This window comes from Pristiophorus japonicus, chromosome 1 (genome assembly GCF_044704955.1).
Source record: "Pristiophorus japonicus isolate sPriJap1 chromosome 1, sPriJap1.hap1, whole genome shotgun sequence".
NCBI classification, from domain to species: Eukaryota; Metazoa; Chordata; class Chondrichthyes; family Pristiophoridae; genus Pristiophorus; species Pristiophorus japonicus.
In genome coordinates, this window is record NC_091977.1 from 398,511,554 (window position 1) to 398,534,083 (window position 22,530).

At 44.0% G+C, this 22,530-nt stretch overlaps 1 protein-coding gene across 5 annotated transcripts in view; it reads right to left on the minus strand.

Annotated features, from left to right (window-relative positions):
* sgk3 (serum/glucocorticoid regulated kinase family member 3) overlaps positions 1-22,530 on the minus strand; it is a 174,674-nt gene that overhangs the window by 62,851 nt on the left and 89,293 nt on the right. For 4 of the 5 annotated variants that reach the window (XR_011595581.1, XM_070891410.1, XM_070891418.1 and 1 more), the window contains exons 2-4: positions 11,537-11,740; positions 8,519-8,602; positions 2,247-2,319 (exon numbers count right to left, since the gene is read on the minus strand). Coding sequence is in view for 4 of the 5 variants with exons in the window: in XM_070891410.1 (XP_070747511.1) it covers positions 2,247-2,319; positions 8,519-8,602; positions 11,537-11,614 (235 nt within the window). In the remaining variant the exon portion in view is untranslated. The remainder of the gene's footprint in view (positions 1-2,246; positions 2,320-8,518; positions 8,603-11,536; positions 11,741-22,530) is intronic. The other variant, XM_070891430.1, reaches the window with a different exon arrangement.

Here is a 22,530-nt window from a genome sequence, read left to right on the forward strand (position 1 = left end):
AAAGGCGGCAAATGGTATATTGGCCTTCATAGCGAGGGGATTTGAGTATAGGAGCAGGGAGGCCTTAGTGAGGCCTCACCTGGAATATTGTGTACAGTTTTGGTCTCCTAATCTGAGGAAGGATGTTCCTGGCTGGACTGTCATATGAGGAGAGACTGGATCAACTGGGCCTTTATTCACTGGAGTTTAGAAGGATGAGAGGGGATCTCATAGAAACGTATAAGATTCTGATGGGACTGGACAGGTTAGATGCGGGAAGAATGTTCCCGATGTTGGGGAAGTCCAGAACCAGAGGACATAGTCTTAGGATAAGGGGTAGGCCATTTAGGACTGAGATGAGGAGAAACTTCTTCACTCAGAGAGTTGTTAACCAGTGGAATTCCTGCTACAGAGAGTTGTTGATGCCAGTTCATTGGATATATTCAAGAGGGAGTTAGATATGGCCCTTATGGCTAAGAGGATCAAGGGGTATGGCGAGAAAGCAGGAAAGGGGTACTGAGGGAATGATCAGCCATGTTCTTATTGAATGGCGGTGCAGGCTTGAAGGGCCGAATGGCCTACTCCTGCACCTATTTTCTATGTTTCTATGTTAGGCTAACTGGTCTATAGTTTCCTGCTCTCTGGAGGACACAAAAATCTGCAAAGGGATATAGAAAGGCTAAGTGAGTGATGGAGTATAATATGGGAAAGTGTGAAGTTATCCACTTTGGCAGGAAAAATAAAAAAGCAAAATTATTTAAATGGAGAGAAATTACAAAATACTGCAAGTACAGAGGGACCTAGGGGTCCTTGTGCATGAAACACAAAAAGTTAGTACGCAGATACAGCAAGTAATCAGGAAGGCAAATGGAATGTTGGCCTTTATTGCAAGGGGGGTAGAGTATAAAAGCACTAAGTCCTGCTACAACTGTACAGGGTATTGGTGAGGCCACACCTAGAGTACTGCGTTAAGTTTTGGTCTCCTTATTTGAGGAGGGATATACTTGCATTGGAGGCAGTTCAGAGAAGGTTCACTAGGTTGATTCTGGAGATGAGGGGGTTGACTTATGAAGAAAGGTTGAGCAGGTTGGGCCTATACTCATTGGAGTTTAGAAAAATGAGGGGTGATTTTATTGATGACATAAGATACTGAGGGGGCTTGACAAGGTAGATGCAGAGAGGATGTTTCCCTCGTGGGGAAATCTAGAAGCTAGTTTCAGAATAAGGGGCCGCTCATTTAAAACAGAAATGAGGAGGAATTTCTTCTCTGAGAGTTGTGAATCCTTGGAATTCTCTACCCGAGAGAGCTGGGGAGGCTGGGTCTTTGAATATATTTAAGGCAGAGATACAGATTTTTGAGTGATAAGGGAGTCAAGGGTTATGGGGAGCAGGCGGGGAAGTGGAATTGAGGCCAGGATCAGATTAGCCATGATCTTACTAAATGGCAGAACAGGCTTGAGGAGCCAAATGGCCCATTCCTGCTCCTATTTGTTATGTTCTTATGTACATGGTCAAAATGGTTTGTTCAAATCTTTCCACAAATGAAAATAAATTTTACTATTATTAAACTTAGCTGAAAAATGGAGAAACAAACATAGAACTGCCCATTAGTTTCAGAAGGATTTAGCCCCTTCCTAATAAATTCAAAGGGGGAGAAACCATCACTTCCTACCCTTATGGTACCCGCCCCCTGTTGTATTCCCACCAGGATAAATGGGCAATGAACTTATTCAAAAGTCTCTGGCAGCCTCACTGACATTTACTGCTGGTACTTTGGTACTTCTGCCTCAGATTTTTACTCCCTTCCAATTAGGAAGTATTTTATGTCTACTCAGCACTTTCTCTCAAAGGAATGGCTGAAATATAGGCCAGGAATGTATGCAGATCAGTTGCTGTTCGGCCACTGTTATCTCTTGGCAAGTTCAATGGAAACCCTGTTTCTGCTGCACTTCCAGCAAAGCTATTGCAGTGGAGCAGGAGGAGCAGCTTCAAGCTAGTATTTGACAACCTCTGTGCATCACAGCACACCTGGACTGCTTAGTTTTTTCTATAAAAGGGTTCACGAAATTCTGCTGTGGAATCTCTTTCACACGTCACAGTTATTACGCAGAATGATACATTTAAATTTACTCTGGGTAAAAGTACTATATTTGTATTGCTGGAGTGGGGACAGAGAAAGGAAATTCGAAGTGTTGACTTCACAACTATGAATAGATGACATTATAAGCAACTTCAACAATATTTCTTGTTTTAAAAACAGAGATTACCTGGATCAAAATTGTCTCCAAATATTCTTTTAGCAGGAAGTTTCAGGGGAAATTGAGGGAGCTGCTTCTTTAGCTAACACAGATAGAAAAGGAAGCCATATTAGTTTTTGTTTTACAAAAATGTTTCTATTCATAATCATATTTCTGTAGCAGAGATTTCACAATGTAGAATTGTTGGAGGTTGTATCTAGATCACAGACAGACTTGGATTTATATCGAGCCTTTCACGACCATCGGATGTCTCAAACGCTTTACAACCAATCAAGTACTTTTGAAGTGTAGTCACTGTTGTTAATGTCAGAAACGCGGCAGCCAATTTGCACACAAGCAAGCTCCCACAAACAGCAATGTGATAATGACCAGATAATCTGTTTTTTTGTTATGTTGATTGAGGGATAAATATTGGCCAGGACACCAGGGATAACATAGAATAGTGAGTGGATCTTTCATGGCTTTTCTCATGGGTAGTTTGAGTTGTGGAGCATGGCTATGATGGTTTGCCCAGCCTATTCCTTTGATGCCGCTTTTAGAAGCATTCACCATATGGAAGTCATCTGGTCAGAGGATGATTGTTTTTAAATTTCTGGCTCCAGTTCAGAGCAAACATTGAGATGATTGTCTTTCTTTTTCTTTGAGTGTTGTATCTGTAATAAATTGAGACATTCAAATGTGACTGATGGAATACATACCAACCTGTGCCCTACTGTCCCCTTACTCTAGGCTCCTGTGCATCCCCCACAATCCCCCAATATTCTTCACTTGGTGGCTTTCAGCTGCATAGCCCCACTCAAGAACTCCTTTCCTAAACCTCCTGTTACTTCCTGCCCTGCCTTAAAAAAACTACTTAAAACCTTCCCTTGACTTGCCTTCCACCAACTCGCTAGAATCCTTAAATGCTCAGTCCATCTCTTTCCTATGTGAAGCACTTTGGGTGTTTTATTACATTAAAGGCACATTACTAATGCAATTATTTGTTCCATTATTTTCAGATGATTTCAGTGCCTTGTTATTTTTGTGTCAGTGCTCTGGTACGATCTGTAGGGAAGTGTCTAAATAGGACTTCAGGTCAATGTTTAATTGTTCTTTCATAAAGGTAACTTTGTAGATTGACAAATGCTTGTTAAAAAAACATGCCTTTAAAAATTTATTTTACACTTCTGACACTGGAGCCGTGATGTCTTGAGTGTGATGAAGCTCTCCATATAAATAAAGATAGGTTCATCGGTGTCTACTGGGATCAAGTTAAATTTACCACAGAAATATACTTTGAAACTGGTTGATGGGAGTGGGTTAGATGTGAACATGTTTTTGTTCCTCTGTAGCTCCACAATCATTGCTTACAATTAGCTCTTTCATTTTATTTTCCTTGGAAGCAGCCTGTGGCAAAAATGGATTTTTACCTATGATTTTTTTTTAAAATTTGCATTTTTATTGTGTTAAAACTAGCATGCAAGGGGTTAACTCCCAAGGCCATAACTCTTCCCATCACACTTTGTTCATAAGAACATAAGAAATAGGAACAGGAGAAGGCCAGATGGCCCCTCGAGCCTGCTCCGTCATTCAATAAGATCATGGCTGATCTGATCATGGACTCAGCTCCACTTCCCCACCCGCTCCCCATAACCCCTTATCATTTAAGAAACCGTCTATTTCTGTCTTAAATTCATTCAATGTCCCAGCTTCCACAACTCTGAGGCAGCGAATTCCACAGATTTACAACCCTCAGAAGAAATTTCTCCTCATCTGTTTTAAATGGGCAGCCCCTTATTCTAAGATTGTGCCCTCGAGTCCTAGTCCCCATCAGTGGAAACATCCTCTCTGCATCCTAATCTTCTACATTTCATAGAAACATAGAAAATAGGTGCAGGAGTAGGCCATTCAGCCCTTCGAGCCTGCACCACCATTCAATAAGATCATGGATGATCAATCCCTCAGTATCCCTTTCCTGCTTTCTCTCCATACCCCTTGATCCACTTAGTCGTAAGGGCCATATCTAACTCCCTCTTGAATATATCCAATGAACTGGCATCAACAACTCTCTGCGGCAAGAAATTCCACAGGTTAACAACTCTCGGAGTGAAGAAGTTTCTCCTCATCTCAATCCTAAATGGCCTACCCCTTATTCTAAGACTGTGTCCCCTGGTTCTGGACTTCCCCAGCATCGGGAACATTCTACCCGCATCTAACCTGTCCCGTCCCGTCAGAATCTTATATGTTTCTATGAGATCCCCTCTCATCCTTCTAAACTCCAATATATAAAGGCCCAGTTGATCCAGTCTCTCCTCATATGTCAGTCCAGCCATCCTGGGAATCAGTCTGGTGAACCTTTGCTGCACTCCCTCAATAGCAAGAACATCCTTCCTCAGATTAGGAGACCAAAACTGAACATAATATTCCAGGTGAGGCCTCACCAAGGCCCTGTACAACTGCAATAAGACCTCCCTGCTCCTATACTCAAATCCCCTAGCTATGAAGGCCAACATACCATTTGCCTTCTTCATCGCCTGCTGTACCTGTATGCCAACTTTCAATGACTGATGAACCATAATACCCAGGTCTCATTGCACCTCCCCTTTTCCTAATCTGCCACCATTCAGATAATATTCTGTCTTCGCGTTTTTGCCCCCAAAGCAGATAATCTCACATTTATCCACATTATACTGCATCTGCCATGCATTTTCCCACTCACCTGCAGCCTCTTAGCATCCCCCTCACAGCTCACACCGCCACCCAGTTTCGTGTCATCTGCAAACTTGGAGATATTACACTCAATTCCTTCATCTAAATCATTGATGTATATTGTAAAGAGCTGGGGTCCCAGCACTGAGCCCTGCGGCACTCCACTAGTCACTGCCTGCCATTCTGAAAAGGACCCGTTTATCCCGACTCTCTGCTTCCTGTCTGCCAACCAGTTCTCTATCCACGTCAGTATATTATCCCCAATACCAACCATGTGCTTTGATTTTGTACACCAATTTCTTGTGTGGGACCTTGTCAAAAGCCTTTTGAAAGTCCAAATACACCACATCCACTGGTTTTCCCTTGTCCACTCTACTAGTTACATCCTCAAAAAAATTCCAGAAGATTTGTCAAGCATGATTTCCCCTTCATAAATCCATGCTGACCTGGTCACTGCTTTCCAAATGCGCTGCTATTTCATCCTTAATAATTGATTCCAACATTTTCCCCACTACTGATATCAGGCTAACCGGTCTATAATTACCTGCTTTCTCTCTTCCTCCCTTTTTAAAAAGTGGTGTTACATTAGCTACCCTCCAGTCCATAGGAACTGATCCAGATCGATAGACTGTTGGAAAATGATCACCAATGCATCCACTATTTCCAGGGCCACTTCCTCAAGTACTCTGGGATGCAGACTATCAGGCCCAGGGGTTCAATAAGATCACCTCTAATTCTTCTGAATTCCAATGAATAGAGGCCCAACCTACTCAACCTTTCCTCATAAGTCAACCCCCTCATCCCCGGAATCAACCTAGTGAACCTTCTCTGAACTGCCTCCAAAGCAAGTATATCCTTTCGTAAATATGAAAACCAAAACTGCAAGCAGTAGTCCAGGTGTGGCCTCGCCAATATAGCTGTAGCAAGACTTTCCTGCTTTTATACTCCATCCCCTTTACAATAAAGGCCAAGATACCATTGGCCTTTCCTGCTCACTTGCTGGTCAGACTGCCTACTAACCTTTTGTGTTTCATGCACAAGTACCCCCAGGTCCTGCTGTACTGTGGCACTTTGCAATCTTTCTTCATTTAAATAATAACTTGCTCTTTGATTTTTTTCTGCCAAAGTGCATGACCTCACACTTTCCAACATTATACTCCATCTGCCAAATTTTTGCCCACTCACTTAGCCTGTCTATATCCTTTTGCAGATTTTGTGTGTCCTCCTCAAACATTGCTTTTCCTTCCATCTTTGTATCGTCAACTAACTTGGCTACGTTACACTCAGTCCCTTCTTCCAAGTCGTTAATACAGATTGTAAATAGCTGGGGTCACAGCACTGATCCCTGCGGCACCCCACTAGCTACTGGTTGCCAACCAGAGAATGAACCATTTATCCCGACTCTCTGTTTTCTGTTAGTTAGCCAATCCTCTATCCATGCTAATATATTACCCCCAACCCCGTGAACTTTTATCTTGTGCAGTAACCTTTTATGTGGCACCTTGTCAAATGCCTTCTGAAAGTCCAAATACACCACATCCACTGGTTCCCTTTTATCCACCCTGTTCATTACATCCTCAAAGAACTGCAGCAAGTTTGTCAAACATAACTTCCCCTCCATAAATCCATGCTGAATCTGCCTGACCGAATTTTGCTTTTCCAAACATCCTTGGCTTTAGATAAAATAGAAGTAATTCAGTTCATAAGAAAGTCGGAGCATACAAGTCAAAAGTAAGACGAGTGGTTAGCAAACTTCTTTGAAGAAACTAAGAACTTCTGAAAACAGCAAAAATCCTGAATGACTAGTCAAGAGACCATACCAATAAAAGATGAGAAATTAAACCAATCAAATTGATCATATTATTTGAAAACTAAAATCACTACTTTTTTTGCCTTCAGCCAAGTATGGAATAAAAAATAAAAACTTAAAAAAATAAACATTATTAAACCAAGATAAATGATTATTTAATCTGCTTTGATGGTGTTGGCTGAGGAATGAATGCTGGCTTGGACACAGGGAGAACTCACTGCTCTTGAAAAGTGCCATGGAATCTATCTTGAACAGACAAGTAGCGCTTTGGTGAACATCTTATCCAAAAGCTGGCAACGCAGTATTCCCTCAGTACCACACTGAAGTGTCAGGCCAGATTATGTAATCAAGTTTTGGAGTTGGGCTTGAAGCTACAACCTTCTGATTTTATAAAGCATTGTAGCTACTATATATGTACAAAAAATATAATGGCCCTGAAATTCCGATGTCCCGGGTCCGTACAAAGTTTCTACGGACCTGGGAAGGCATCGGAAAACCCGGTTTTCAGCACACAATGCGCATGCACTGAAAACCGGCTTTTCCGATCTGTCAAGTTCTGGCTTGACAGATCCAAAGCATATCGGGAGCGAGGACACTTGCATGCAAGATTTCCGATTATTTACGAGTATCTTGCCCAGCAAATGTCTTTTAAAACCTTGCGCCTGAAAAAGCAAGCGTATAGCCTATTTTTACAGGCGCAAGTATTTAAAAATACACAAAAACATTTTAAAATAAAGTTATAAAAACACCTTTATTGTTAAAAACCCTCATCACTATGGTAAGTTTATTTTAAGGCTCAATTTAAAAAAAAAAATTTTTAGTCGGGAAAATATTTTTTTATAACAACTTTAATTTAAATGAATGTTAAATATGTAGTTTATTTTCTTTTTTTTTAAATTGTATTTTGGGTGTTTGAGGGGTTTCTCATTCATAATAATAGGAGTTCCGAACTTACGGAACTCTAATACTATGAATGAGAATTTAGACTACATCTGATTGGCTGCTGTCACCAGATCCCGGCCTGCGCACGTCCCCGCGCTGCGACGCGCAGTCACGAGAGGCCTCAGGCGCGGAAGTTCCAACGGGCGCAGCAGCAACAGGTAAGGGCACATCTTTTTTCTCTTTTTCTTTAGTTTGCCCGCGGGAAGAGCTCTACCGGAATTTCAGGGCCATATATGTTTGTCTGATATTAAAGCGGTCAACCCACGGTAAATTCATAACTTTGGCGATGAAAAGCGTAGACATGTTGACCGAGTCATTCCTTGGTTCAAGCAGTATTTTTAGCGTCAGAGCCAAGAATGCTGGAAACTGAGGTACAGATCTATTATTTTCCAACCCTGACCTTGAAAGTACAGAAAAAAATTATAGCCACAATTGTATACACTTCGTGCCAAATTTTTAAATTTTAACTTTTAAAAAAAACTCTTCACAAAAATAAATGACATTTTATGAGTAATATATATTTGAAGAAAAATCCTTCCACTGAAGAATGTCTTCAAATTAAAGCTGCAAGTTCGAGGGTACATTAGAGATAAATGTGCATAACAGAGAAAATGTTGACACTACTGATTATAGCCAACTGCATAATGATTTTGAGAAAGTAAACATGCCTACTTCCGAGAACTGGATGAATATTCTGCAAGATAAAACATCTAAAAGGTTAAATTTTGAACGAAATTCAATGGGGTACTTGTATGGTGTGCAACTACCGGCAAAAAAAACAATAAATAAAGTATTACTGTGCACTTGCATGCGATTGTACATACACACGTAATAAACTTACTGTGTTGTACAATTTGTCAAACTCAGCATAGCGTCTCAAGACAAACCATTCATTCCTACCCACTGTCACCATCACTTTGTAAACCTGTAGGAAAGAAACAAGAAGTTACAGTAGAATGAAAACAATTATTAAATGTTATCAAGCCCAGTCAACCCATCAACTTGTAACAAATAACACATTCTAACAATCTTTGTTTAATGAACACTTCATCTAAATGTTTTGCTTCATGTTAAGTGAATATCATCTGCACTCTCTCCATGGCCTTGGCATCCTTCCAGATTAGGGTGGCCAAAAACTGGACACAATATTCTAATTGTGGTCTAATCAAGGATTGGTATCAGCTTAGCTTGAGCCCTTTGCTTTTGTACTCTGCCCATATTTATGGAATCTCGGATCCCCAAATGTTTATTATTTTTAAGAAAGAGAATTAATCCTGTAAAGTTGATTATTTTATCCCCGTGCCTGGCTGCTCATTCAGGCTGAACCAGATAGTATACTACCTCAATGTCCCAAGATGGGCTTCAAACTTCAAAATCAGCTCAAATGCTCTTCCTCACTACCTCCTGAGTTCTACGTTACATAAACTCCAACTCATCCAGAACTTTGTTGCTTATACCCTATCCTGTACTAGAATCATAAAATGGTTACAGCACGGAAGGCAGCCATTCGGCCAGTCAAGCCCGTGCCGACTCTCAATTAGTCCCACATCCCTTCGGTTACTTATCCAACTCACTTTTGAAAAATAAAATTGAGTCTGCCTGCACCACCCTTTCAGGCAATGCATTCCAGATCTTAACCACTCGCTATGTAAAAAGTTTTTCTTATGTCAAGAACATAAGAACATAAGAAATAGGAGCAGAAGGCCATTTGGGCCCCGCGAGCCTGCTCCGCCATTTAGTAAGATCATGAACTCAGCTCCACTTCCCTGCCCGCTCCCCATAGCCATTGACTCCCTTTTCATTCAAAAATCTGTCCATCTCCACCTTAAATATATTGCCTTTGGTTCTTTTGCCAATCACCTTAAATCTGTGTCCTCTGGTTCTCAACCCTTCTGCCAATGGAAACAGTTTCTCTCTTCTATTCTGTCCAGACCCCCTCATGATTTTGAACACCTCTATCAAATCTCCTCTCAATCTTCTCTGCTCTGAGAGCAACCCTAGCTTCTCCAATCTATCAACGTAACTGAAGTCCCTCATTCCTAAAATCATTCTCATAAATCTTTTCTGCACCTTCGCTAAAGTGTGATGCCCAGAATTGGACATAGTACTTCAGTTGGGGCTGAACCAGTGTTTTATACAGGTTCATCATAATTTCCACACTTTTGCACTATATCTCTATTTATGAAGCCAGGGATCCTGTAAGCTTTTTTAACTGCTTTCTCAATCTGCCTTGCCACCTTCAACGATTTGTGCACACATACCCCCAAGTCTCTCTGTTCGTGCACCCCCTTTAGGATTGTACCATTTAATTTATATGTCCTCTTCTCATTCTTTCTACCAAAATGCATCACATTTTTCTGTGTTGCATTTCATTTGCCACGTGTCTGCCCATTTCACCAGCCTGTCTATGTCTTCCTGAAGTCTATCATTCTCCTCCTTACTGTTCACTTTCCTCCAAGTTTTGTGTCATCTGCAATTTTTGAAATTGTGCCCTGTACACCCACATCCAAATCATTAATATATATCAAGAAAAGCAGTGGTCCTAGAACCGACCACTGGGGAACACCACTGTATACCTTCCTCCAGTCCGAAAAACAACCGTTCACCACGACTCTCTGTTTCCTGTCACTTAGCCAATTTCGTATCCATGCTGCCACTGTCCCTTTTATTCCATGGGCTACAATTTTGTTGGCAAACCTATTATGTGGCACCTTGTCGAACGCCTTTGGAAATCCATGCACGCTATGTCAACCACATTACCCTCATCAAGCCTCTCTGTTACCTCATCATCAAAAAACTCGATCAAGTTGGTTAAACACTATTTGCCTTTAACGAATCAATGTTGGCTTTCTTTAATTAATCCATCCCTATTCCAAGTGACTTAATTTTGTCCCTGATTACGGTTTCTAAAAGCTTACCCACTACCGAGGTCACCCTTTTTTGAACAATGTTGTATTATTTGCAATTCTCCAGTCCTCTGGCACCACCCCCGTATCTATGAAGGATTGGAATATTATGGCCAGTACCTCCGCAATTTCCGCCCTCAATTTCCTCAGCATCCTAGGATGCATCCCATCCACTCTTGGTGATTTATGTACTTTAAGTACAGCCAGCCTTTCTAATATCTCTTCATCATCAATTTTTATCTTCTCAACTGTCTCTACAACCTCCTCCTTCACTATGTCTATGGCAGCATCTTCTTCCTTGGTGAAGACAGATGCAAAGTACTCATTTAGTACCTCAGCCTTCATGCATAGGTCTCCTTTTTGGTCCCTAATCGGCCCCACTCCTCCTCTTACTATTTATGTACCTATAGAAGACTTTTGGATTACCTTTTATGTTACTAAGTTCTCCAGCTCATATTGTCTCCTCCCTCACCCCCTCTTCGTGACCCCAATCTTTTATCTTCTGTCTCCCAGGAAATCAACATTTGGTCACCTCCACTAATTTCTCTCCTTATACCTACTCCAGTTGCCCAACCTCCTCAAAGCACATTGGGATGTATCATTATCTGAAAGATGCTAGGAAAGTGATAATTGTTATTGTATAAATGCTGACATTTATCGTTCACCATTCATTCAGTGGCTCTAATTTTAGCCAGTTTAACAGAATTAGGTGAGTAGGTGTCTGAAAATAAAGAGCCACACAAAGACTGGGGCATGGATTTAATTATATAAGCAAGCTCCCAACTTGATTACATAGTATGAAAATGTTCTATTTATTAACATAGGATAACAAATTGTTTGGAAAGTACCCTTGTCTTAAACTATTTTAACGTTCAAAATTAGAAATCAGTTTAAATATTTTATCAGCAAAGCTTCCAGAATGTTAGCCAAAAAAAGTTTTGCTCAATACTTACGGTATATCGCTTCTTTTTCTCACGATGTTCGTCAAAGCTGGGAATACTGACATTGGGGTAAGTTGATTTTGAATCCATTTTTGATCAGTGTCAAACAGTTGCAAATACGAGTTCCAAAATAGAAGAAATGGCGAAACTTGAATTATGGAGGTTAATCCAAATTCAGTAGCTCATGTGCACAGACCCGTACATCCATCATGACACCTAGAAAAGAACAAATTATCTTATTTGGACTATATCAATTGTGGCAAACCTGGTTTCATGCTGTGTCAGGTTATATATGTTTATGTAAAACTGTAGTTAGATCAATGCACTAGGCTTCATTTTTTGTTTTTAAGTGGAATTATTTTTGATGCTTTTAAACAATTTACTTCATCTTGACATGAAGGCCTGGATGTGTGTAATCAATACCTGGAGTGGACAAGGAAATTCATAATGAGGACAGCCCACCTTTGTTTACGATATCACCGAATCAGGTTAAAATGGCTTAACTGATATTTCAGACACACAGTTGGAGACTGAGTCATTGGGGCCGAAATTTACCGTCGACTGAAATGGGTCGTGTTGTGTATCTGTAAAGCATGCACTCCCATGTTCCGCCACCAGGGAGCGCATCCGCTGAAGTCCCAAGGGATCCCAGCAGTCCTTGGGAGCACTGTATATAAGCCAGCCCCTATGGCCTGTTCCTCACTCTGGAGTATCTTAATAAAGACTGAGGTCACTGTTATTTTAACCTCCCTGTGTGCAGTCTCATCTAGGTTAGGAACACAATAACTGGCAACGAGTATACGGATCCAACGCAAAGATGCAGCAAACTGTGGGCATCCTGGAGAAGTTCTCGGAGGGTGAGGACTGGGAAGCCGATGTCGAACGGCTAGATCAGTACTTTGTAGCCAACGAGCTGGACGGAGAAGGAAGCGCTGCAAAAAGGAGAGCGGTCCTCCTCACGGTTCGCGGGGCACCAACCTACAGACTCATGAAGAATCTTCTGGCTCTGGTGACTCCCAAAGATAAGTCGTTTGAGCAGCTGTGCACACTGGTTCGGGAGCATCTTAACCCGAGGTAGATCGTGCTGATGGCGAGGTATCGGTTCTACACGTGCCAGCGATCTGAAAGTCATGAAATGACGAGCTACGTCGCCGAGCTAAGGCGACTTGCAGGACAATGTGAGTTTGATGGCTACCTGGAGCAGATGCTCAGAGACTTTTTTGTACTGGCCATTGGCCACGAAACCATCCTACAAAAACGTTTGACTGTAGAGACACCGACCCTCAGCAAGGCCATTGCGATAGCACAGGCATTTATGTCTACCAGTGATAACACCAAACAAATCTCTCAGCACCCAAGTGCTAGCAATGTTCATAAATTAACTGGAACTGTGTTGCGAGCAGAAATGTAGAGGGCAGAAACCACGAGTCTGCAACTGCCAGCAGGCCTCAGGTGACCCAGATGACTCAAAGTCCGCAACAAAGGATGAATGCAAGGCAATTCACACCTTGTTGGCGTTGTGGAGGCTTCCATTCAGCCTATTCATGCCGCTTCAAAAGGTATGTTTGCAAAAGCTGTGGAACAATGGGGCACCTCCAATGAACTTGCAGACGAGCTGCAAGCTCTGCAAAACCTGCTAACCACCACGTGGCAGAGGAAGATCGGTCCATGGTGGATCAAAGCAATTTCGAGCCTGAGAGAGAGGAAGCAGATGCTGAAGTACATGGGATGCACACATTTAATGAAATGTCCACCTATAATGCTAAATGTAAAATTGAATGGCTTACCCATAGCCATGGAACTGGACACTGGCGCTAGCCAATCCATCATGAGTAAAAGGATGTTTGAGAGCCTGTGGTGTAACGAGGCACTCAGACCAACCCTGAGCCCCATCCACACGAAACTGAGAACGTACACCAAAGAACTTATCACTGTCCTGGGCAGCGCCATGGTCAAGGTCACATACGAGGGCACGGTGCACGAACTGCCACTCTGGATTGTCCCAGGCAATGGCCCCACACTGCTTGGAAGGAGCTGGCTGGGCAAAATCTGCTGGAACTGGGATGACATCCGAGCGCTATCACGTCGATGAGGCTTCATGTACCCAGGTTCTAACAAATTTCCTTCCTTTTTGAGCCAGGCATTGGAAACTTTTCCGGGGCGAAGGTGCGGATCCACTTGGTCCCAGAGGCACGACCCATTCACCACAAGCCGCGAGCGGTACCTCACATGATGAGGGAGAGGGTGGAAATCGAGCTGGACAGGCTGTAACGCGAGGGCATCATCGCCCCAGTGGAATTCAGCGAGTGGGCCAGCCCGATTGTTCCAGTACACAAAAGTGATGGCACCGTCAGGATTTGCAACGGTTATAAAGTAACTATTAATCATTTCTCGCTACAGGACCAATACCCGCTACCTAACGCAGACGACCCATTTGCGACACTGGCAGGAGGCAAGGCATTCACCAAGCTCGACCTACATGACGCAGGAGCTAGAGAAGTCTTCGAAGGGCCTCACCTGCATCAACACTCACAAGGGACTGTTCATCTACAACAGATGCCCATTTAGAATTCGGTCGGTTGCAGCGATCTTCCTGAGAAACATGGAGAGCCTACTCAAGTTGGTACCACGCATGGTGGTTTTTCAGGACGACATATTGGTCACAGGTCGGGACACCGTCGAACACCTACAAAACCTGGAGGAGGTCTGGATCGCGCAAGGCTGCGGGTGAAGAGGTCAAAATGCGTCTTCATGGCAACAGAAGTGGAGTTTTTGGGGAGAAAGATCGCGGCGGACGGCATTCGGCCCACAGACTCCAAGAGAGAGGCTATCAGGAACGCACCCAGGCCACAGAACGTCACGGAGCTGCGGTCGTTCCTGGGACTCCAACTATTTTGGTAACTTTCTACTGGGGTTAAGCACCCTCTTCGAGCCCCTACATGTGTTATTGCATAAAGGTGAGAACTGGATATGGAAAAAAAACAACCAAGTAATTGCTTTTGAGAAAGACAAACATTTTATGCTCCAACAAGCTGCTTGTATTGTATAACCCGTGTAAAAGACTTGTGCTAGCATGTGATGCGTCGTCGTACAGAGTCGGGTGCGTATTACAACAAGCTAACATTGCAGGGAAGTTGCAACCTGTTGCCTATGCCCCCAGGAGCTTGTCTAAGGCTGAGAGGGCCTACAACATGATTGAGAAAGAGACATTAGCGTGTGTATTCGGGGTAAAGAAAATGCATCAGTAACTGTTTGGCCTCAAATTTGAGCTGGAAACTGATCACAAGCCCCTCATATACCCTGTTCGCTGAAAACAAGGGGATAAATACAAATGTCTCAGCCCGCATACAAAGGTGGGCACTCGCGCTATCAGCGTATAGCTATACCATCCGCCACAGGCCAGGCACCGGGAACTGTGCGGATGCTCTCAGTCGGCTACCATTGCCCACCACGGGGGTGGAAATGGCGCAGCCTGCAAACTTGTTGATGGTGGCGCAGCCTGCAGACTTATTGATGGTCATGGAAGCGTTTGAAAATGATAAATCACCTGTCACGGCCCGCCAGATTAGGACTTGAACCAGCCAAGATCGTCTGCTGTCCCTAGTAAAAAAACTGTACTGCATGGGAGCTGGGCCAGCATCCCCGTTGAAATGCAAGAGCTAATCAAGCTGTTCCAGCGGCGAAAGGACGAGCTGTCCATTCAGGCAGACTGTCTGTTGTGGGGTAACCGCGTAGTGCTACCCAAAAAGGGCAGGGAGACATTCATTTCGGATCTCCACAGCACACACCCGGGTATAGTAATGATGAAAGCGATAGCTAGATCCCACGTGTGTTGGCCCGGTATCGACTCGGACTTAAGAGTCCTGTGTACGGCAATGCCGTGTGTGTGCTCAGTTGAGCAACGCGCCCAGAAAGGCACCACTAAGTTTGTGGTCCTGGCCCTCCAGACCATGGTCGAGGATCCATGTCGACTATGCGGGCCCGTTTCTCGGTAAAATGTTCCTAGCGGTGGTGGATGCTTTTTCAAAATGGATTGAATGTGAAATAATGTTGGGAAGCACCGCCACCATTGAAAACCTGAGGGCCATGTTTGCCACCCACGGCCTGCCTAACATACTGGTCAGTGACAATGGGCCATGTTTCACCAGTGCCGAATTTAAAGAATTCATGACCCGCAATGGGATCAAACATGTCACCTCTGCCCCATTTAAACCAGCCTCCAATGGGCAGGCAGAGCAGGCAGTACAAACAATCAAACAGAACCTTAAACGAGTCACAGAATGCTCACTCCAAACCCGCCTGTCCCGAGTACTGCTCAGCTACCGCACGTGACCCCACTCGCTCACAGGGGTTCCCCCGGCTGAGCTACTCATGAAAAGGACACTTAAAACCAGACTCTCACTGGTTCACCCCAACCTGCACGATCAGGTAGAGAGCAGACGGCAGCAACAAAATGTAAATGTTGGTCGCGCCACTGTGTCACGGGAAATTGATCTGAATGACCCTGTGTATGTGCTAAACTATGGACATGGTCCCAAGTGGATCTCGGGCACGGTGATAGCTGAAGAAGGGAGTAGGTGTTTGTAGTCAAACTAGACAATGGACAAATTTACAGAAAGCACCTGGACCAAACGCGGCTGCGGTTCACAGACTGTCCTGAACAACCCACAGCAGACACCACCTTTTGCGAGCCCACAACACACACCCAAAGGATCAACGACACTACGCCGGATCAGGAAATTGAACCCATCACGCCCAACAGCTCAGCAAGGCCAGGTTTACCCAGCAGCCCTGCAGGGCCAACAACATGCCAGCCCAGCGAGGGTACAGCCAACACACCAGAAGAGACATTTGTACCGAGGTGGTCGATCAGGGAAAGAAAGGCTCCCGACTGCTTCACCTTGTAAATAGTTTTCACTTTGACTTTGGAGGGGGGAGTGATGCTGTGTATCTGTGAAGCATGCACTCCCACATTCCGCCACCAGGGAGCGCATCCCCTGAAGTCCCAAGGGATACCAGCATCCCTTGGGAGCACTGTATATAAGCCGGCCCCCTAAGGCCTGTTCCTCACTCTGGAGTGTCTTAATAAAGACTGAGGTCACTGTTACTTTAACCTCCCTGTGTGCAGTCACATCTGTGTTCTTACCGCTCCTAAAGTGTTTTTTCCGCCGCGTGGGATGAGGTCGCCTCTTTCAGTAAATTCATCTCTTTGGTGTTTTTTTAATCCGGCGGACCAGAAGTTGGCCATAATGTGGGCGGAAGTGGAGCAGTAAGTACTGTTGAGGGTCGGAACTGGAGGCAGGACAGAGTCTCCGCCACTGTCAGTCAGCAGCGGAGATGATGTCACGACACGTGTGTGCATCACCACGCTCTCCTCTTCACTTAAAGGGGAGAGCCTTTGGCATTTAGAAACTTTGGTCCACTGGGCCACCAGGGGGGGTGTCAGCCGGTCCTGCAGCCTGGCACTCAAGAGGGTGTGCCAGGCTGCCTGTTGGTGGCCCGGCCGAATCTGGGGGCATAATTGTCGGCCCGACCTGGCAGTCAGCTGACAAAAAATAAATAGGGCGACCGCGGCAGTGCGCCCTCCTCTTGAAGGGCTACCGCGCTGCCGTGGCTCACAGTGAAAGGAAGATGCGCTGACAGAAAAAGCTGTCAGGGGCACTGCGCGGCGGATTATAGATTTTTGGACCCAAATTACACGGGAGGTGTAATGGAGGTGCGGGTGATTGGCGGTGCACCCTTTGATAATGCACTTAGGACGGTTGGCAGCAGCGGGGCAGAAGTGGGGACTGCCATAAAAATCCCTGAGCTGAATTTCGCTGGCAGCGGCCATTGGACTGGAAGTCAGCGGCCACTCGACTCCATCGCCTGACCGTCGTTTTCTGGTGGTAAGTGGCCTTTTTGGGGACCTGAATTTCGGACCCATTATCTGTAATATTCTGCTGCAAAAGTGGTAGTTGTTTTAAGATCAACACCTGGTACATGAATAGATCACTTTAATAGGGCAGAACTGTGTTTTTCAAAGAACACAGCTTTCAATTTAAAGGAAATAGGGGCTCATCTAGACAGACCGGTGTTTGAGATCATTCAGTATAACTATATTTTCATATCTTGCAGCAAAATAGACCTCAGTGATGGCAAAGGTGTACTTCACATATAATCAACAGACTCCATTTAAAGACTAGGACCAGAATTCAACTGCTTTTGGAAAATGGTTTAAAGCATTGGTTATAAATTAGGTACTGTGCTGTCATTCATTTAATTTTGATTGCTTCTGAATAAATGTTTGTTTCTAACAATTATTGGCTGGTAGTTTTGCCTGAAACATGAGGTTCAGCCTTATGGTGTTTGTCCACATATTCAAGAGGACGGCAGCAAATCAGCAACCAACATGAAATAGTGACATGAAACAACTTGGAAAAAGGGTAGTTAATTTTGTGGCACATATTCACCATGCATAAGGTTATAATTTTTGGATCATAGCAGTCCTACAGAAGTCACCTTCTGTCATAGGGATGAAGGGAGAATTCGAGATAGCCCAAATTGTAACACCATTAAATGATTACAAAAAACATGCAAATCAAGAAAAATGGAACAATAAGAATATAAAGAAAATAATACGACTTAGTGCTGTCTCCATGGGATCTGTATGGGGGCCTCAGCTTTTCACTATATTTATCAATGACGTAGATGAAAGAATAGAGAGCCGAATGTGCAAGTTTGCTGACGACACGAAGTTAGGTAACACAAATAAAAAAAACAGTGTGAGGCGACTCTGGACCTGGTTTTGTGTAACAAACCAGAGATAGTTGAACAAGTTATGGGAAGGGAGTATCTTCGAAATAGTGCCCCCTAATATAATTGAGTTTGGTGTCAGAGACTCAGGGGGAGAAATTAGCTAGCCTTGTGCACGTTTTTTTGGCGATATTTCGCCTTTTTTGTCGGTAAAAGGTACTCGCCTAAATTGGCCAAGCGGATCGACGACGTGCAACGCCAAAAAGAAACACACGCTTAAAATTGGCCATTCGGCGAACCCGTACACAGGGTGAAAAATAAACGCCCGAGAAAAGCCTGCATTGAAGCCCCAGAAACAAAAAGGTAAGTTGAAGTTTTTATTTTTTAATTCTTTTTCAGCGATTCATTAGTTAAGTGTATAGTGAATGTTTTCTGATTTTTTATTTTTGCAATTTTTTTTGTGTTTTCCCCCCTCCCAGAGCCTGTATTTTTTTGGTGATAGGCCTCAGGCTAAAGTTGGCGAGGACCGCGGTTTCCACCACGAATCCTCATACAACGCCGATTTTTACCGTCATTTTTTTGCCAATTTCACTCCCTTAAAAAATGGCGAAGTTTTTATGTGGTATTTTTTCCATAAAATAACAGGAAAAATCCGATAGCGCCAAAAACTGAATTTCTAGCCCATAGTTTTAGGAAGATGAACTTTGAATAAAATGAGGAAACAGTTAATACACCTGAATTGATGGTTAGAATGATAGAAGCTTGGAAAAAGTGGAGTGCAGTGGTTACAAAGGCAATTTATACCAATGTTTAATAAACAATAAGGAATAAAAGGAACCCTATGGGGGCAACAAGGGACGTAACAGAAGGAATAATGACAATATTCAACAAATTTAAACAGTGCCTCAATGTAGAAAAATACCCCACTGTGCTTCACAGAGGCATAATCAGACAAAATAAAAAAGAGATGTCAAGCCAAAAAAGGAGATATTGGGAAGAGTCACTAAAAGCTTAGTCAAAGAGGAGGGTTTTAAAGAGGCCTTGAAGGAAGAGAGGGAGCTGGAGGGGAGAGATACAGGAAGTAAATTCCAAAGCACAGTTAGATGGCTGAAAGAACAGCTGCCAATGGTGGAGCAAAGGAAGGGGGGACGCATAAGAGTTGGAGGAAAGCAGAATTTTCAGAGGGCTATAGGAAGTTTACAGAATGGAGTAGGGGAGAGGGGGCGGGGGTGGTAGAAGAGTGTGAGGTCATGAAGTGGTTTAATTAAACTCAGGGATGATCATTTTAAATTTCAGGTAGACGGGAAAAAAAGGGAAAGGGAAAGAAAGGGATTTATAAAAGTGCTTTTCACGACCACCGGATATCTCAAAGTGCATTAACATAAGAAATAGGAGCAGGAGCAGGAGTAGGCCATACGGCCTCTCGAGCCTGCTCCGCCATTTAATAAGATCATGGCTGATCTAATTGTGGACTCAGCTCCACTTCCCTGCCCGCTTCCCATAACCCTTTATCGTTTAAGAAACTGTCTATTTCTGTCTTAAATGTATTCAATATCCCAGCTTCCACAGCTCTCTGAGGCAGCGAATTCCACAGATTCACAACCCTCAGAAGAAATTTCTCTTCATCTCAGTTTTAAATGGGCGGCCTCTTATTCTAAGATCATGTCCTCTAGTTCTAATCTCCACCATCAGTGGAAACATCCTCTCTGCATCCACCTTGTCAAACCCCCTCATAATCTTATACGTTTCGATAAGATCACCTCTCATTCTTCTGAATTCCAATGAGTAGAGGCTCAACCTACTCAACCTTTCCTCATAAGTCAACCCCCTCATCTCCGGAACGAGCCTAGTGAACTTTCTCTGAACTGCCTCCAAATTATATCCTTTTGTAAATATGGAAACCAAAACTGCACCCAGTATTCCAGGTGTGGCCTCACCAATACCCTGTATAGCTGTAGCAAGACTTCCCTGCTTTTATATTCCATCCCCTTTGCAATAAAACCAAGATTCCATTGGCCTTCCTGATCACTTGCTGTAACTGCACACTAACCTTTTGTATTTCATGCACAAGTACCCCCAGGTCCCATTGTACTGCAGCACTTTGCAATCTTTCTCCATTTAAATAATTTGATTTTTTCTGCCAAAGTGCATGACCTCGCACTTTCCAATATTATACTCCATCTGCCAAATTTTTGCCCACTCATTTAGCCTATGTCCTTTTGCAGATTTTGTGTGTCCTCCTCACACATTGCTTTTCCTCCCATCTTTGTATCATCAGCAAACTTGGCTACGTTACACTCGGTCCCTTCCTCCAAGTCATTAATATAGAATGTAAATAGTTGGGGTCCCATCACTGATGCCTGCGGCACCCCACTAGTTACTAGTTGCCAACCAGTGCCAGCCAATGAAGTACTTTTGGAGTGTAATCACTGTTGTAATGTTGAAACGCAGCAGTCAACTTGCACACAGCAAACGCCCACAAACAGCAATGTCATAATGACGAGATAATCTGTTTTTGTTATGTTGATTGGGGGCTAAATATTGGCCAGGACACCAGGGATAACTCCTCTACTCTTCTTTGAAATAGTGCCATGGGGTCCTTTATGTCCACCTGAGAGGGCAGACAGGGCCTCGGTTTAATGTCACATCCGACAGACGGCATCTCAGACAGTGCAGCACTCCCATAGCACTGCACTGGAGTGTCAGCCTAGATTTATGTGCTCAAGTTCCTGGAGTGGTACTTGAACCCACAACTTTAAGGTATTAGGGGACCTGGAGCTAATGTAGGTCAACAAGGTGATGGGTGAGTGGGAACAGGTGCAAGATAGGTTACAGGCAGCAGAATTTGTAATGATCTTAAATTTATAGGGCCCAAGTTTCCACACGAAAAAAAACGGGCGCCCCTCCGAGCTGGGTGCCCATTTTTCGCGCCCCAAAAAAACGCGCTATTCTCGAGCGCACTGCAGCTCCTTGTCTGCCTGGCGCGGCGTGCAGGGGAGCGGAGCCTACACTCGCGGCAATTTTGTAAGTGGGAGGGGGCGGGTACTATTTAAATTCGTTTTTTTCCTGCCGGCAATGCTGCGCGTGCGTGTTGGAGCGTTCGCGCACGCGCAGTGTGAAGGAAACATTGGCACTCGGCCATTTTTGTAGTTCTTTGTAGCTGTTTAATTTTTGAAAATTTTTTAATAAAAGCACATTGCCATCAGCACATCAGCACTGAGGCTTCTTGCAGCAGTGAGAAAGCCTCAAAGTTGAGGCAGCCGTTTCCCTCCCCACCCCGCCCGCCGTCAGGAACGCACTGAACGGTTCTCCACCCGCCCCGGCGGGAACGCACTGAACGGCTCTCCCCCGCCCCCGTGGGAACGCACTGAACGGCTCTCTCCCCGCCCCCCCCCTCCCGCTCCAGCGGGAACGCACTGAACGGCTCTCCCCCCCCACCCCCCTCCCGCCCCGGCGGGAACGCACTGAACGGCTCTCCCCCACCCCCCCTGGCGGGAGCGCACTGAACGGCTCTCCCCCCCTCCCCGGCGGGAACGAACGATGGCTGAAGCACTTTCACACAGGTAGGAAGATGGTTTATCTAATCTTTTCTTTGCTTATAAATGTTTATTCAGGTTGGATTTATTTGTATAATATTTATAGAAGTATAAATAAGAATTTATTGTAGAATTTAATGACTTCCCTCCCCCCCCACCCCACTTCGTTCTGGACGCCTAATTTGTAACCTGCGCCTGATTTTTTAATGTGTAGAACAGATTTTTTCAGTTCTACAAAAATCTTCACTTGCTCCATTCTACTTTAGTTTGGAGTACGTTTTCACTGTGGAAACTTTGAAATCAGGCGTCAGTGGCCGGACACGCCCCCTTTTGAAGAAAAAATTCTGTTCCAAAGTAGAACTGTTCTACCTCACTAGAACTGCAGAAAAAAAAAGTGTGGAGAATTGCAATTTCTAAGATAGTTCGTTCTCCACCTGTTGCTCCTAAAAATCAGGCGCAAATCATGTGGAAACTTGTGTGGAGGAGGGGTGACTGACTAGGACAGCTTTGGAAGTGACTACGGCATGGATGATTTCAGCAGCATATAGGCTGAGACAGGGGCAGAAGTGAGTGTTTTTACAAAAGGTGCAAGTAGACGGTCTTCATGATGGAAGGCTATGGGGTCAAAATATATTCCTCAGGTTCAGTGTAGACAAACTAGATTTTACGAATAGGGTGAAGACTGTTAAAGAACAAAATAAACAGGCAAAAATTTACAAGACTAGGTAACATTAA